Raw genomic sequence first — 17,438 nt, forward strand, 5'->3', positions numbered from 1 at the left:
TCCAGGCATAAGATAAAGTCATAAGATAAAGTGTACCTTTCCACTGCAAGCAACTCTGAACCTGGAAGAATTAGGTGAGGGCAAGGGTCTGACGTGATGGCTCAGTTGTCCCATCCTCCCCTTGCAGGTGCTGGGATGCCATGGAGGCTCCAGTCCATGTCCCGGCTGCTCCACTTCCCATCCAGCTCCCTGCTTGTGGCCTGGGAAAACAGCAGAGGACGGCCCAAAGCCTTGGAACCCTGCACCTGTGTGGGAGACCTGGAGCAGGCTCTTGGCTCCTGGCTTTGAATTGACTCAGCTCTGGCTGTTGCAGTCATTTGGGGAGTGGACCAGTGATGGGGGATCTTTTTCTCTGTCTCTTCTTTTCTCTGCAAATCTGCCTTTCCAATAAAAATAAATCTTAATAATAATAACAAAACAATGAGGTGAGGTAAGTGTTGTCCACCTCTGCAGGGAACTCGGAAGGAGTTCCAGGCTCCTGGCTTCAGCCCGGCCATTACAGCCATCTGGGGAGTGAACCAGCAGATGGTGGATCTCTGCCTGTCCCTCTCTCTGGGTCACTCTGCCTGCCAATGACATGTTTTAAAAAAAGATAATTTAAAAAATTGGAAAGTAGAGGGTAAATGTATATTATTTAAGTACATTATTTAGAGGATGGGCTCCTCATGAGGACCAGAGGATTCAACCAATGCCTAAGTCCAGGAAGGCTGCCAGACACAAGATTAATACGTCAACATCAACGGCAATTCTCTACACCAGTAACAGCCACCAAAGAAATACAGTAAGAATATATTACCACGACCACTACTATGGATACAACAAAAACATATCTAGCATAATCCAAACTTGAAGGATCACTGTGTAAAAAGAGAATCTGAAATTGGGACGTTCCATCCTAGACAGGCCTGCATCAGATCATGAAGACGCCATCACTCCTCCGAGGAATCTCTAAGTGAATTCAGTGCAAGCCTGACTTCAAACATTCAAGCTGGAGTTTTTGAGAACCTTGGTACATTTTCAAAAAGTTTTCAAAAAGTTCATGGTAAATATGCATTAAAAATTATACATAAATTTTGAAATTTCTGTGCACCAAAGTCAGCTTATCTTTTAATTCAATTTTTCCATGATATGTTTTTGAAGTACCTTTATATACACAGGAATAACAAAGCCACTTAAAAATCTAAACAGGGAGAACAGTTTTCCCTCTCATATGCTATACACATTGCACAATTACTATAATAAAAATGTTGGCTACAAGAACAAACGGATCTGTGAGCTCAAGAGTGTGAGGTGTAGAAGGAAAATTCAGAAGACATAACCGAAAGGTCAGATTGTTTGGAAAACCAGATCACTACAGGAGGGACACACACCTAGACTCTCTTCCACCTGACAGGCAAGCGTGGGTACCTGCCAGCCTGATGGCTCCAACCTGAACGGTAAGCCATCAGCTCGCGAGAGACGTAATATGGCTGTTGTTAATCTAGGGGTGCAGATTCATGGAAACTCCAAAAGCTTAAACCACAAAGTGAAAAAAATCGATCACTTCTATTAAACCAAAATGGAAGTATTAGAGACTGGCTGTTGAACAGGAGAAGATGGGGTACAGGGTTTGCAAATGATGGAGGAGAAACGCCTGCCACAGGGACCCATTCAAAGAGGGGACCAGAGAGGGGCATGCATACAGTGGGCCATCGTATCCAGACTCTGCACCTGTGGCCTCACCACTGGGCATGGAAAACGTTCACAAAACAGCATCAGTCCCGAACATATCCTGTCATTATCCCCCAGCTAACACAACAGCTATTTACACAGCTGTGAAAGCGGATCAGGTGTGGTAAGTCTGCTGGAGAGCCCTTGGAGTGCACGGGAGGAGGGGCTAGGTTTGATTCAAATGTGCCATTCTATGGAACAGTTTTGCATCTCTGGAGAGTCAGGTAGCTGCAGGGAGTCCTGGATCCAATCCCCAAAGATACCAAGAGATAAGTGCCCATGAAAGATGGCTCAATGTCAGGAATAATAATAGGAAGAATACAAGTTATGATGAGAAGGCAACATCTAGACTAGCAAGAAATAACAGCAATGACAATGACAACAGCAACAAAAAGTCTGACAATGCTAAACTTGGGAGAGGACGTGGATCCATGGTAGCTCTGTTTTAAACATTTTTATTTATGTATTTGAGAAGAAAAGACAGAGTTCCCAACCAACAGGTGGTTCACTTTTGAGATGCCTGCAAAAGCCAGGCTGGGCCAGTGCTGATTCTGGGAGCTGGCTGGAATGTGATCTAGCACTCCCACATGGGTGGAAGGAACCCAATTAATTGAGCCGGTGCCACTGCCTCTCAGGGTCTGAGTTGGCAGGAAGCTGTAATTAGAAGCCAGAGCTGGTCATTAAATTCTGGCACTCTGGTGTGGCATGCGAGCATCTTAACCACTAAGTTAAACAAACAAACAAACAAACAAAAACACTGGCCAAGGTGTAGACTGGTATAACCACTGAGGAAATCATTCTCACGTTTTAGACGGATGCATAAGTTGTGCAAAATGAACACTTGGCATGAAACTAGCACTGCGCCTGGGAGTCAGCAATTCTCAGGTACATATGCTAAACCCAGGTTCTCCAGAGATACATACAAGCGAAATCACTGGAGCACTCTTACAGCATCAATAGCTCCCGTTGACACGGTTATCTGAATGGGTGTTGAAAGAAACACCAGCCCAGGAAACCATATACTACCATTTTAAAAAAAATGAAATGCACAGCTAAGACTAACTTGGTAATATATATACACACACAATCATAGAAGGGTTCACTGGTTTTCATTCCACTGTTTTTTGCAATTTATTTATAAGATACATATAATGCATATTTGTGTTTATTAGCAGTTAATTGAAGTGTTTAAGACTGGTTTCCCAGAGCAAGAGAGACTAAGAGAAAGGAGTGGAGGTGGCGGTGGGGAGGTGTTGGGGAGGTCTGGGTTAAACACTGGATGCTTAAGAAACAAGAAGAGAATGCCAAGAGAAATAGCCAAGGGATGTGGGTGAACAGACCAAAAGGCCAATGAGCACAGATGGAGGTGTGGGAAGACACAGGCAGTGAAACAGGTGCTTGAGGATAATGACAGCAAACATGAAACGGAGAATTCGAGGGCTACTGATGCAGCCCAGCCTTGGTTGGCAGATGTGGACTAGTTGTCCCACGAGCTCCACACCGACCTGTGCACTGTTCACCTGCACTTGGATGCCTGGGAAGTGTCCATGAAAACATATCCCGACTGAGCCGCTGGGCTTCCCCTAAGCCTGGCCCTTTCCTGGCCTCTCGCAACTCCATCACCTCTCCTTACCAATCTCACTGCTTCTAACTTAGCCCCTGCCAGTCCATCCTTCAAGTGTGACTGGCTCTATTAGGGGAGTCACAAGGGTGAGGTCCTACACCTACAGTACGTGTTAAAGGAGAGGAAGAGAGTTGTTATTCCCTCTGTGTGTGCACACTTAGCCTGCACCATGTGAGGATGGAGCAAGAAGCGAGGGGGGCATCCTGACCTTCACTTGCAGCTTCCAGACCTGAGAGAAAGCCCACTTTCCGGGTGTAAGCCCGTCTGTGTGCGACGTGGCTCAACGAGACTGGGACAACCAGCTTATTGTTGGTCTCTCCGACTTGCTACTTTGGAGACTTCAGCAGGGACAGAGCCAGGAGACTGGTCACTCAGGTGGGCGGCACAGGTCTGAGTACATGAGGTACATGACCTGCTGCCTCCCAGGGTGTGCACGAGCAGGAAGCGGGTTAGGAAGCGGAGCAGGGCATCAAGCTTAGGCACTCCAAGCAGTGGGCATCGAAGCAGTGTCCTAGGAGCTGTGTCAAATGCCTGCCCCCTTTTTTATGTTCATGTATTTAAAAAGCAGAGTGACAGAGATGAAGAGAGAGCACTTCTTCAGGGTTCAAAGTTGGCTGTCCCTAACTTGTACTGTAGCCTGACAGACGATAACCTTGGCTTTCTTCCTGGGCTGTATCAGTCTCCCTCTGTGTGTGTGACCCACCTGCAGGGGCTCGGGAGTCATGGCTTCAAACCCATAACCCACCGAGCCGAGATGCAGCAGGTGCTCACTGAGGGGAGCTTTGGGGGCCACCCCAGTGGCACTTCCCAAGCTCTGCACACACTTCACCTTTACAACAGCACCAGCAGGGGGATTTTGCCAGCCTGGGAATTAGGACCCAGGATGCTGTCATCACTGTGGGCTCCAGGTACCTGTCCTGTAAGAGGTTGGGGCCCACGTGGCTGCATCCAGGGGTCCTGTGAGCCCTTCAGTTAGAGACACATCTGAGGCAGGCATGCTGGCATTTGGAAAGACCCGGTCTCCACTCTCCTGCTGGGCAACAGTGGAGGAGCCACGTACCCTCCCCGAGACTCAGCATCCTCGTGTACACAAATCAGGCTGTGCACAGAACACCTGGCAGAGAGAATGTTTGCCAGGTGCTGACCCCTGTCCTTGTCATCAGCATCATAGTTAAGGAGAAATAGCAGTGGGCTTCTCAGCCAGCTCCCAGCCAAGTCTCCAGGGACCCATTTTACAGGCCTGGCCCCTGGGGACAGAGAGGGAACTGCAGTGTGTCTGGGCATCTCCTGCAAGGGAGGAGCAGGGCTGGTGTGTCAGGCTGCTGGCACCCGAGTCTCGGTGCTAGCAACACAGGCACCTGCTCCTGCACCTGGCACCTCCCACCTGTTGCCTTTTCCCTCTAAGACTCCAGCCACCACAACTGAGTCTCTTAGCCCCCATCCCAGCCAGCCACAGGGGCCTCCTCTAGCAGGGCATCTTCCCAGTGGCCAAAGAACCTCTGTGCGTCCTGGAGTAGCCTCATCATCCTGTCTGGCACACAACAGATGCCCGATAAGTGTATGCTGGCACTGGTGGATAACTTGCATATTGTCAGCACAGTTTGCTGGGCTGGGCTGGGTTCACTGTGAGGCTTGCACCTCCGTGTTTTCCACAGAGAGGGCCCAGTCTGGTGGGGCATCATCTAATACCTGCAGAGACCGGGAATGGGGAGGGCCAGGGCCAGCTGTGGGAGAAGCAAGCTCTGAACTCACAGATGGGAAGAGCTCCAGCAGGAACAGTGAAGCAGCTGCCAGCCCTGGCCAGTGCTCCTTTTGGCACTGGCTCCCTCCGTGCCTTTTGGCATTGGGATCACAGACCTCACTGTGATGGAAGCTGTGTACAGCTTCCCTGGCCTCCACCCACTCCCAGCCATGAGTCTCTGTGGTTAAGAAGCTAGAATCAGGGCCAGTGAAGTGGCTGAACAGGCTAATTCTCTACCTGCAAGCGCTGACATCCCATATGGGTATCGGTTCCAATCTCTTCTGTTTTGCTCCCTGTTTATGGCCTGGGAAAGCAGTGGAAGATGGCTTAGGCCCTTGGGACCCTACATCCAATGCAGGAGACCAGGAAGAAACTCCTGGCTTCAGATTGGCTCAGCTCTAGCCATGGCAGCCATTGGCGGTAGGGGAGGGGGATGAACCAGAAGATGGAAGATCTTTCTCTTTTCTCTCCTCTCTATAAATATATCTCTCAAATAAAAAGTACATAAATACTTCTAAAAAGTCAGAATCCCAGATGGAATATGTAGATTTGATCCCTGGCTCTGGCTCCTGAATCCAGCTTCCTGCTAATGCAGACCTCGGCAGGCAGTGGTGACAGCTCGGACTGTAGACTTCCACCAGCCCCATGGGAGAGCCAGATTAAGCTTTAGGCTCCCAGCTTCAGCCCAGTCCATTCCTGGTTATTGTGGGCATGTGGGGAGTGAACCAGCAGACAGGAGATACTCTGTCTGCCTCCTGAATAAATGCACATATGAAACATTATGCACGTATTTAAAGATTTATATTTTACTTAAAGGCAAGGCAACAGAGGGAGAGGAAAAGACAGGAAGATCTTCTAGTTAGGCCAAAAAGACAGTCTAGTTAAGCCAAAGCCGGGAGCTAGGAACTGGTCTCCCACATGGGTGTCATAGGTCTAATAACTTGGGCCATCAACTGCTGCTTTCCCAGGCCCTTTAGAATGCTAGATTGGAAGTAGAGCTGTCCTGACTAGAAACTGCTATGCCACAACACCAGTCCCTGGGAGATCGGGGGCAGAATTACAAAAATAAATAAATAAATAAATAAATTAAATAAAATTCTTGGGCCTGGTGCAATAGTCTAGCGGCTAAAGTCCTTGCCTTGAACGGGCCCGGATCCCTTATGGGCATCGGTTCTAATCCCGGCAGCCCCATTTCCCATCCAGCTCCCTACTTGTGACCTAGGAAAGCAGTTGAGGATGGCCTAAAGCTTTGGGACCCTGCACCCTCATGGGAGACCCAGAAGAAGCACCTAGCTCCTGGTTTTGTATTGGAGCTCAGCTTTGGCCACTGTGGCCGCTTGGTGAGTGAACCATCGGACGGAGGATCTTCCTCTGTGTCTCCTCCTCTCTGTATATGTGCATTCCCAATAAAAATAACATAAATCTTTTAAAAAAGTTCTCCATGGGGCTGGCATTGTAGTGCAATAAGCTAAGCTGTTGCCTGCCTGCTGGCATCACATATCAAAGCACTGGCTTAAGCCCTGGCTGCTCTGCTTCCAACCCAGCTCCCTGCTAATGCACCTGGGGTAGCAGTAGAGGATGGCCCAAGTACTTGGGACCCTGCACCCACATGGGAGATCCAGATGGAGCCCTGGCTCTTGGCTTTGGCCACGCCCAGTCCCAGTCACTGCAGCCATTTAGAGAGGGAACCAGCAAATGAAAGGCATCTCTCTCTCTCCCCTCCTCCTCCTCCTTCTCCCTTCCTCTCTCTATCTCATTGCTCTGTCTTTCAAATAAGTAGCTACAATTTGCAAATAAAAAACCTAAACACCACATTGTTTGAGTTATACCCACAGATCCAGGATTTGGGGGCCCGGGGTGGACATGGTAGGTGTTTCGTCAAAACTCCCCAGATGATGACCACGTGGTGTGGGGAAGACCAGCCCCCCACCCGACAACCCAGCAGAGCCCGTCTGCCACCTCCCTCACTAGGGCTCTTCACTCACTCTGCCCCAGTGATCCTTAGCCCCTCTCACAGCTGCCACACCTCCCCTTCCCAGCCTCTGCATCTCACAGTCACTTCTTTGCACTATGGTCAGCAGCTATCCCAGAACCCAGCCTCAGATTCAGCAAAGGCTGGGGCAGAGTGGGCATGAGGTGAGCCTGGTTCTCTTCCTGGGGCAGCCAGACTCCTCCCTGAGCCGCGGGCACACTGCTCCAGGTCCAGGGCTGCCACAGAGCACAGGCAAAATCACTGCTTTGGTGGCTAACATCTGGCAGCAGCTGGTCACAATCCAAGAAAGCAACCAAGAAATCCGGTGTTTTTCGGCAGAGATGGGGCTGTAGGGGAAACTCAAGTGGATGCCACTGCGTGGCACAGAAAGAGCCCAGCTTCCACTGACAACACCAACATTCCACATCAGAGCACCTGTTTGAGTCTCCACTTCTGATACAGCTCCTTGCTCATGTGCCCGGGGAAGGCGCTGGAAGACCAGTGCACTTGGACCCCTGCCACCCATGGGGAGACCTGGATGGAGTTCCTGCTCCTGGCTTTAGTCTGATTCGGTCTCCCCTCCCCCGAGCCACTGCAGCCATTTGCAGAGTGAGCCAGTTGATCTCTCCTTTCCTCCCCACCCCTCTCTACCTTTCAAATAAATAACTCTTCACAAAGAACAAAAGAAAACTCAAGTGCAGGGCAAACGCGGATGAAGACCTTGCTGGGGCCAAGCATTTGCCACATGCTCAGTGGCTCAGTGGAGAGCCACAGAGAGTCACAGAGAGCCACGGAGGCCCCCGACCTTGAACCTGTTGGAACAGAACCCCCCTGCCCTGCCGTTCCCCAACTCTTCTCCACCAACTCTCACCCTGAGAGCCACTGTGCTTCAGGATTGCGGGAAAAACCACCACTCAGCCTTGCCTGTAATTTCAAGGACTCAACAGAGGCTCCATCGCTCAGAGAAGCCACAGTCCTGGCAGGCAGACCTCAGCTCCTGGTTCCCCTGGCCCCAGTGCTGGGGTGGGGGGTGGGTCCAGGGCCCCCAAACCAGGAAGGTCCAATGGCACTGGGCTCTTGTATTCTCCCCCCCATGAGGCAGTTCCTACACCCACAATTACCCCATGCAAGGTTCACAAGGAAGGAGAAACACCCATTCTCTAGCATCCCCTGGGACAGGCCAGCCTCCTGCCAGGCCTGATCCCTGTGTCCGTGGCTCTGTCCTGGTGGTCTGGGCACCCGGGCTCTGCCTGCTTGTGTGGGGAGCAAGCACCTACCCTCTGCCCGCACAACACCATCACATACGCATGAACACCCACAGGAAGGCCTTCGCGAAGGCTGCATCTCTAGAACCGAGCTCCATTAGTCCCTAACAGTGCCCAGGGGAGCTGGTTCTTGTCTTCTGCAGATGAGAACCACAGAGAGCACAGACACCTCCCTGGCCCATCCACACACTCAGAGGGGCCCTGGAGCACAGCCCCTAGCCTGCCCGCAGCGGCCCAGGAGAAAGCACACCACACGCCCAAGACCCCACGGCTCATCGCACAGTGTCCTAGGTGCCATGGCCCAGCCCAACCGGCACTTGCAGGCTGTCAGCCGGCACCACTCCCTGTAGACACCCACCCACACAACATCCACGCCTTGAGCCAACAGCTTCTCTGCTTAGATCCAGACATGTGTTGGGGAGCCGTGGGAGGGAGCGTTTTCAACTGTGACTTGGGCCTGTGGTCAGGAATAGCTGGTGACAGAGCCACTGCTAGTAAAGCCTGCATGCAGACCAGCCCCTGAGAACGGTGCTGAGGCTGTTCAAGAACCCAACTGATGGGCTACTGTCTGCCATAGCCCTGGAACAGGAGTGACTATGAGCCCATTCTATGGAGGGTGAAACTGAGACCTAACAGTTACACAGTTTTATAGCCAGTTTGTGAGGGTCACAGGACCTTGGGTCAGACCTGGCTGATTCTAACACTTCTGTGCGCCCCTTCCCGGGCATGTCAGAGCCTTGAACTCTGAGGGACACAGAAAATCCAACAGAAAAGAGAAACTCCTTAGAGCTGGAAGCAAGTTGAATAAACCACCTGCAGTCTTGGGCACTCTCTACTTGGGTAAAGAAATCATTTTTAAAACATCGCAAATCATGGGCCCAGCGGTGTGGCCTAGCGGCTAAAGTCCTCGCCTTGAACGCACCGGGATCCCATATGGGCGCCGGTTCTAATCCCGGCAGCTCCACATCCCATCCAGCTCCCTGCCTGTGGCCTGGGAAAGCAGTCGAGGACGGCTCAAGACCTTGGGACCCTGCAGCCGTGTGGGAGAAGACCTGGAAGAAACTCCTGCTCCTGGTTTCGGATTGGCTCAGCTCTGCCTGTTGTAGCTATTTGCAGAGTGAAACCAGTGGACGGAAGCTATTTCTCTCTTGTCTCTCCTCCTCTCTGTATATCTGACTTTGTAATAAAAGTAAATAAATCTTAAAAAAAAAAAAAAATCGCAAATCAAACCCCAGGCTGCCCCAGTCCTGTAAGGTGGGCTCAATTAGGAAGATCGCCCAGTCAAAATAAAGAGCACCTAGCCACTGTTCCTGGCCCCTGGTGGTCCTAGAAGGACCCCCAAACAGAGAGAAGCACTGGACCGGCCAAGACTTCCCTGGGCACCACCTCCCTATACCCACTCCAGCTCCAGGCATGGATAGCATGTGCGAGGGATACAGTCCTCACCATGCCAATCGCAGATACTGTGCAGTGTTGCCCACCAAGCTCCCTGTCCCAGATGCCCTCACCCTGCCCCAGCAGAGGACCAGCTGGGGCCATTTCCCTCCTCACCTGCAGTGGAGAGCTTAGGGTGGCAGCTCCCTGCAAAACTTCTGGGCCTCCCCAACTTACCCAGACTAAGCCATCCAGGAAGCCAGTGTGGGCTTTGGAGTGGCTGGTAGCCAAGGACTTCAGCTAAGGACCAGCCTGATCTCTGGAGGCACAATGATAAGGGTGAAGGTGCCTCCCTGGCCCCGGGCCCCCTCCTGCCCTCAGCAGCCCTAGCACAGGGGCCCTCGAGGTGCTGCTGGGCTCTCAGAGCCACAGACAGGTGCTTCCTCTCCTCTCCCTCCAGGCCTCTAAGTTTTAGCTCGCAAGGTCAGGCAGGCAGGCAGGATGCCCAATGGAGTACAGGGAGGGCAGCAGAGGGGACGGGCACAGGCGCGAGATGACAGGGTCCTTTGTTCACAGCGCAGAGGAGAATGACAAGGGGATAGTGACACCCCTGGCAGTCAGGGCCCCCTTCAGAACCAGGTATGCCATGGAGGGGCTCTTCCTCCTTAACCTGCCCAGAGGGTGGGAAGCAGTTCCAAGGGCATCTGCTGGGGGGACAGGCAGGGGTCCCAGGATCCATTTGGGGTCAGATTTTAAAAGCACGCCTGTCTGCTATGTTAATATTTTATTGCACTGCAATGTGGTGCCTGCGGATTTGGTTACAGATCCCATAGGCCTGAGACTTCTCTGGAGACTCTCATGGAGTGGGGTGGGGGTCGAATAGGGCTGCACCATCACGCGGCAATGATCTCAGATCACTGGCAGCCTGGGTTTAGGGTCCTTCAGGCCTGGGCTACTCTGCATCACCTCCAGCCCAAGCTCTCTGCACTCACCGATGCGGTTCGGACTCGCAGGCCTGTGATGGCCAGATACTGCTCAAGGTGTTACCGGACACCTCACTCAGGCCACCCCCAAGCGCCCGCTGCCTCCCTCCACCCCCTGAGACCCAGGCCCAGCCCTACAGAGCCTGGAGTTGTGGCAGGCTCCGGGGGCCCGCACCTCGCCAGACCCGGCAGACTCGGGCCAACTGCTCCCTTCCCCGCTGAGCGCGAGCCCTTGGGGAAAGGCGGTGAGAGGCAGGTGGTCGGTCGCACAATACCTTCCATGGACATGGGTTCCAGGATGCCAAATTGTTTGAGGACGGCGATAAACAGCAGCACGACCACGGCCATGGCGCACAACTCCATGCCCTGGATGCCCATGGCGACCGGGCTGCCTGGGGCCAGGGCGCGCCCCTCGCCCGAGCGCAGGCTGCCACGAGAGGCACCCGGGCCGGTGCAGCCCGCCGGCCTCTGGGGAAGGCGGTGGCTCACATGCCCCGGGCAGGCGGGGCTGTGGGAGCTGGCGGAGTCGGGACCCCGCGGAGGGCGGCGGTGGCGGTGGCGGTAGGGAGCAGGGCCGTCCCGGAGAGTGGACGCGGCGCCGGGGCCGAGCCCCACCAGGAGCACAACTTTCCGAGTCAGCCAGCAAACTTCAAGGCGCGGCAGCGGCAGGGGCAGCGGCGGCGCGGAGCGCACCTCGGGCAGCCAGCGTGGGCCGGGGGTGTCTCCATGCCCTCGCGCAGGCGTCGCGCCTCTGTCGCCCCCTGTCTTGCCTCGAAGGCGCGGAGGCCAAGGGGGCACGGCGACGAGGGTCCCAGGTGCTCCCGGCCGCCCCAGCCTTCATCGCGGCTCCCCGCGCGCTCATTGGCCTAGGCTCGGCGACCACTGGGGGCGGCGTTCCCTGCGGTCCTCCTCCGCCTACCCCACACCCGCGGCCCCGCCCCGCACGGCCGGGCCCGGGACGGCACCTGGCGTTCGGCCACCGCTCCTCAGGCAGCCCCCGGGAGGCTTGCGCTCGGCGCGTTCGCCCATGCACGGTAGGGGCCGGGTGGCTGGGAGGGGGCGAGGGACTGGGGGTTCCACCCTCAGGCGCGAGGGCGCTGTGCCTGCCCTCCGCCGTGCAGCCTCCGCTCCGGGAAGAGCGGGGAACCCTCTCCCGAGGATATTTCCCGCGCGACCCTCTAACCCCTCCTTCCCGCCGGAGACTCAACTTGGCCCTGTAGGCTGGCCCTCTTTTGCCAAGTGGAGAAGTTGGTTTGCCAAGTTCTCCAGTTCTCTAGCGCTTTGTGCGCTCTAGGCTTGGGAGAGTTGGGGGTGGGGAGGGACGTGCAGGTTTTGGCATTGGAGCCTCCAGAAAGGAGTTCAAGGGCCGACTTTGTTGCGTGACCTTGCAGGAGTCACGGACCTACGGTCTCCTCCTCCTCCAAGAAAGTCCGACGCCTGCCTTTCCGGCCGTGCGGATGAGCTGCGCGTCTGCAGAGTGCTCGGCGCGGACAGGCCAAGGGCGTGCTAATTAGCCTGCGGGCGGCTTTCTTCCTGCCGGGCTTCAGGGCTGAGAAAGGGAAGCCGCCGCGAGGAAGGCGAGAGGAGGAGGAGGAGAGGACGGGGCGTGGCAGGGCGGAGTCGGAGATCTAGCGGCGAAGCCCTGGAGTGGGGGAACCGCACGGTGGGCAAGCGCCCTGGCTTTTGCCGCCCTCCAGTGGGCGCCGCACGGTGCGGCTTCCCTGCCCGACGCGGATTTGCATGGGCGGGAAACGCGCAGTGCGCCCCAACCCCGCCCAGTGTTGGGGGAAAGGAGGTTTTCCGAACCTGCAAGTGTGTTGCGTGCCAGGACCTAGGGCTCCCAACGATCGCAGCTTTCACTGGTGGAGCCTCGGCCGAGCCTACACTCTGGTGCCAGGCGTGGAGCTGGAGGCCGGCCCGAGGCGGGTAACCGCAGCGGGTGGCTTCCCGGAGGCCCACTGGACTGGCACGTGCGTGCTAAGCCTTAAGGTTTATTTCCAATCCGTAAAGGACCTCCCTCTTCCTCCCCATGTTCTTCCACCTCTTCCCCGCCACGCCTCTCCCTGATTTACAGGTGGAAGAAACAAATCTCACCACGGGCACCGCTCCCATCTGCCAGGCCCTGTTGGACCCTGGAGTGCGTACTGCGCCATGACGCCCAGCTGTTGCCAGCCTTACTGTTTCCCACAACTAGTGACAAGTTTGAACGTTAGTGATATTGTTAGGGAACAAGTGCCCAGCTTTTCAGCTTGGGAGGTGGTGGCTCTCTCCACTGACCCAAGGCAAGAGGCTAAGGCTCTTAGAAAATGCTTAGAAGTCCCGGCTGGCCACAGAGCCTCCTGGCATCTGCTTTGCCCACTGCACTACTGGGCTGTACATCTAGCCTGTGTCCCGGGCTGATCAGCTGTGAAGCCTGGTGAGAACCAGGTCGTATATAACCTGTCCAGGTGGTGGTAAGTGGACCTCTCTGGAGGTTTTGTCTGTGGCAGTGGCTCTGACAGCCACCGTTGGTGATGTGCCCTCAGGGCCGGGTGTGCCCAGCTTTGCAAGGTGACAAGGTGACAGCTCCAAGCAGGTGCTCCTGAAACCAGTCCCTGTACTCTGGATCCTGTGCCTCAGTTTCCCCTGCTCCTTCTGAGCGTCTTGCCAGTTCCCAGCGAAAGCTTTAATGACATCAGCATCGAGCTAGAGAGGAGACATCGATCCCCAGGCTCTGCGGTGTGAAATATTAACGACGCCTAAGTGGATACCAGGCCCAAGAGCAGAACGTCCGATTGGTATTAGCAGCCTGGGCCGTGGGCCTAATGCATGGGAAGCTGACTGCCCTGCTTGCTCACCAGCTTGAGGCCTGTTGGCTCCAGGTCCACTGAGGCTGGGCTGGCTGCCCTGTCACACTCCCTTCCCTGGCACCTGGACCAAGGCCCCCTCCCTTACACAGGCCCTATGTATCTTTCCTCTGTGTAAAATACAGGGCAAGCCCCCCCTCCAGCTCCCTCTGGCTCTCCTCCCAGAAGACCATCTGGGCCCCTCCCCAACAACCCCAAGTGTGTGCATACATGTGGCATCTACTAGGTACTGTTGGCCCTCGCTGCCTTGAAGGAAGGGTCAGGCTTGGGATGGGGCACACACAGAGTATTTCAAGGAGCTCGTGGAAAATGGAATTGTAAAATCAGTTTAGTTTGTTCACTTCTAATTGAAACCTATGCACTCAAGGGGGAATTCAGAAAGTTCATGGAAATGCATATAGTATAAAAGGGATACATGGATTCCCATGGTTTTTGCACCAAAATAAAAGCATCTTTTAATTCCATTTGGAGGGGGGGTACAACGGGGTTAAGCCTGTGGTGCCAACATCCCATGCTGTGGTGCCAGCCTCCCATGTGAATGTTGTGAATCTCAGCTGCTCCACTTCTGACCCATCTCCCTGCTAACACACTGGGGAAGCCCTGGAAGATGGTCCAAGTGTTTGGGCCCCTGCACACACGTGAGACCTGGTTGCAGTTCTAAGTTCCTGGCTTTGGCCTGCTCTAGCTCTGACCACCACAGCCATCTGAGGAGTAAAGCCAGCAGATGGAAGATGTTTTATTTTCTCTCTCACTTATCAGTAAAGAAATCTTGAATTCCAGTTTTCTGCCAAGTGCGCTCGTGCCGAAATCTCTGCTGGGTAGGTGTGGAGTGCCTGCTGCCCAGGGGAGGTCGCAAGGCAGCACCTGGTGGAGCAGCTCCCTTTTCCTGCAGTGATTAGGGAAAGGTGGGGCCGTGAGAGCCCACTGAAGACCTGGGGTTACCTGGGAGGTTCAGCAAAGCTCCACACATCCTGGCTAGGTTAGAAAGTATTCCATGAAAATGGCAGGGGCACCCCTGAGGTCGCAATCCCTGCTTGTCTGGAATATTGAAGCTGCCACCAGGAAGTCAGCCCAATGCCCCCAGCTCTGCCTGCCCACCTCCTCCTCTGAGCCACCACGGCCTCTGCCTCCTGCATCTTGGCGGCTGTCCTGCTTTCTCCCACAGGCTTCTGCTTCCTCTTCCTTCTCACCACAGCCGCACAGTCAGGTCCTGGAGCCTGGGACCCTGTGGCTTGACTGGTATCCTCTGCCACCTCACCCCCTAACCAGACTCCAGCTCCTGACCACCCGAGTATGGAAGAGCCCCTTGGCTCCAACAGAGGGACCAGGTGGGCCACAGGCTGTTTGAGGGACCCATGTTCGGCGGCAGCACAGTGATATGGTCCAGCCCTGTCTCTCCTGAGGGAAGGAGGTGGGAGAGAGCAGGCCTCCCTCGGTTCTAGCTCATTCTACAGGGAGAAGCAGACATTCAGCGTAACCTCAGATCTCATTGAGTGTCCAGGAGTGGGAGTCCACATTCCAAAGAGATACTTCTTCCCTCTGGTTAGCCCAAAGTGCCTCAAATTCAGCCTCACCCGCAGCTGACCTCCAATCTGCCCTGGACCCGGCCATCTGCCAGGCTCCCTGTCTTAGCTGCCCTGGCCACAGCCCTGGCCCTTACTGCAGAATCCACCTGTTGTGTCTCACCGATCTCTGGCACTGTGCCTGCACTGTCAACTGCTGTGCTGTCATGAGCCCAGCCATACCCTCATCCCGGTCTGCTGAAACTCCTCTCTACCCCCTCACCCCACCGCCGTCTCTGTCCTCCCATTCCCTCTGCATTTAGCAACCAGACATCAAGTATTGCATGTAAAACCTAAGGTGGCACATGTTTGACCTCACAGGTCAGATGCCTGCGTCTCCCCGTGGGACTGTCTTTCTGTACCCAGCTCTGGCTCCTGCTGGTGGAGACCCTAGGAGGCCACAGTGGTGCCTTCCAGGGGTTGGGCTCCTGCCACCCACGTGGGATTGAATTCCCAGCTCCTAGCTTTGGCTTGGCCTGGCCTTGATTGTGACACATCTCTGGGGAGTGAACTGGCCTGTTGTGGGAGCTCAGTTTGTTGTGTCTCTGTCTTAGGCAGACACACAAGTAAAGAAAAGGATGAACACTCCTGTGGATCCCTGACTTGGCACTGCCTGCCTTTGCCTGCTCAGCACACCCGCTTTCCCCTAAGGCACCTCATGCCCTGCCTGCCCCTCTGAGAACACCCTTAATCAGCGTCAGTTCCTGTCTGCCACGCTGGGCACTGGGTAGGGAGCCAAGATAATGACAACCTTCTGAGTCTGGCCCTGGGACAAGTAGGAGACCCTGGGAGCCAAGTGGCCACCCTTCCACCATGTAGGAACCAGTGAACCTGAGAATGCAGTCAGTTTGGGTAAAAAAAAAAAAAAGAAAACCACCACATTGGCCATGCCATATGTCTGGATCCCACTGTGCCTGATGCCCAGCTAAGCAGTTCTTTCAGGTGTATCAACCTGCAGAACCCCCCTTTGTTGCTTAAATCAGTGGGAGCTGAGCTGCTGTCCTTGCAGCCAGGAGGGTCCTAATTAATGTATTGCCCATTGTGAAAGGCCCAGAATAAGAGCAGCTACTGCCTACAAACTCCTTGCTACAAACCAGGCATTTCTATCTGGCTCATTCATTCCCCGTAACTCCCAGTCAGGTAGACACTTGATGAAAGGGAGATGCTGAGGTCCAGAATGGTTGATGCCTTGCTTAAGGGCACACAGCCAGTAAACCACAGAGTCAGATTTTGCACCCAAGGACTCCCACGGGGGCCTGTGAGTTTCACACGGCCTTGCACCTGTGTGTTCTGCCCCTCCCTCGCCATCTTCCCGACACGGTCCCAGCTTCCTTTGGAGCTGCCTGAGTGAACCAGGGCTCTCACCCTTGGGTTTCTGTACACGCTCTTCCTCTTCTCTGTAGCCTCTTCTTCCTCTCCTCCTCATCTTCCTCCCCTTTTGCTGGCTTTGGGCCTCAGCTTCCATGTCCCTTCTGCAGAGGTGCTTTCCCGGACCACCTTTCCTTTCTGCACCCCCAGCGTGGCCCCTTTCCACCCCCTTGGGCATCATCACGTTGTGAACTTGGATGCTGACTTGGGTGTCTGTTTATGCGTCTGCTCCCACACTGGACTGTGAGCTTCCTGCAGGAGTGTGCTGTGCCTGCCTTGTACACACCTTCATGGCAATTCATGATAACCTTTCTCGGTCACTTCCTTAGAGGTTGCCGCTGTGTCACCAGCAAGAACATGGGACTCGGCTTGCGGAGCTCCCATGGCTTAGGCCCCACTTGTATCTCTAGTCTGTGAACTTGGCAGTGGTACATCACCTCTCTGAGCCTTCCTTTCCTTCTTGTACAAGGGCCCTTGTTCCAGGAAGAGCTGGGACCATCTGGGCAGTGACTCCAAGGAGTTTCTCTCCCTTACCCTTAGGGCATTGCCCAAGCGTTGCGGTCAGACAGACCAGTAAGGGCCCCGCGAACATGTGCACCTGCTCTCAGCTCCAACTCAACTGCAGGTGAAATCTGAGAGCTTGGTGACTGCAGGTCACAGAAAACTCCCATTTCTTTGGCTTGAGCCATGAGGACTGTATCACACACAGCAAGTCTAGCAGGAGGGAGGGTTCCAGAAACAGGCAGCTTTGGCGCAACATCATTGAGCACCCCTTGGAAGTAGATTCTTGCATCTCCCCTCACTGCCAGCCTCAGAGCATGTAATTTCTCTTGCCAGTGGAGGTGATGGTTCCTCACCCCCTCATCCTCTCTTCCCTTTATCCACTGCTGGGACCCAGAAGTGCTGAGCCTCCTGGCCAGGCAATGGGAGTGGAACGTGGAAGGGGTCCCTGGATCCCTGACTGGCTGCCCGGAACAGCCCACAACTCTGCCC

At 54.7% G+C, this 17,438-nt stretch overlaps 1 protein-coding gene across 3 annotated transcripts in view; it reads right to left on the reverse strand.

The window, feature by feature from the left end:
- KCNIP3 (potassium voltage-gated channel interacting protein 3) overlaps positions 1-17,438 on the reverse strand; it is a 65,654-nt gene that overhangs the window by 14,334 nt on the left and 33,882 nt on the right. Inside the window, exon 1 of one of the 3 annotated variants that reach the window (XM_004590756.2) lies at positions 10,945-11,217. The exons of the other annotated variants lie outside the window; for them this stretch is intronic. Within the exon in view, the coding sequence (XP_004590813.1) occupies positions 10,945-11,047 (103 nt within the window). The 5' untranslated portion in view covers positions 11,048-11,217. Of the gene's footprint in view, positions 1-10,944; positions 11,218-17,438 lie in introns of those variants that run through there. 3 annotated transcript variants of the gene reach the window in all.

Source organism: Ochotona princeps, chromosome 8 (assembly GCF_030435755.1).
Source record: "Ochotona princeps isolate mOchPri1 chromosome 8, mOchPri1.hap1, whole genome shotgun sequence".
Lineage (NCBI taxonomy): Eukaryota > Metazoa > Chordata > Mammalia > Lagomorpha > Ochotonidae > Ochotona > Ochotona princeps.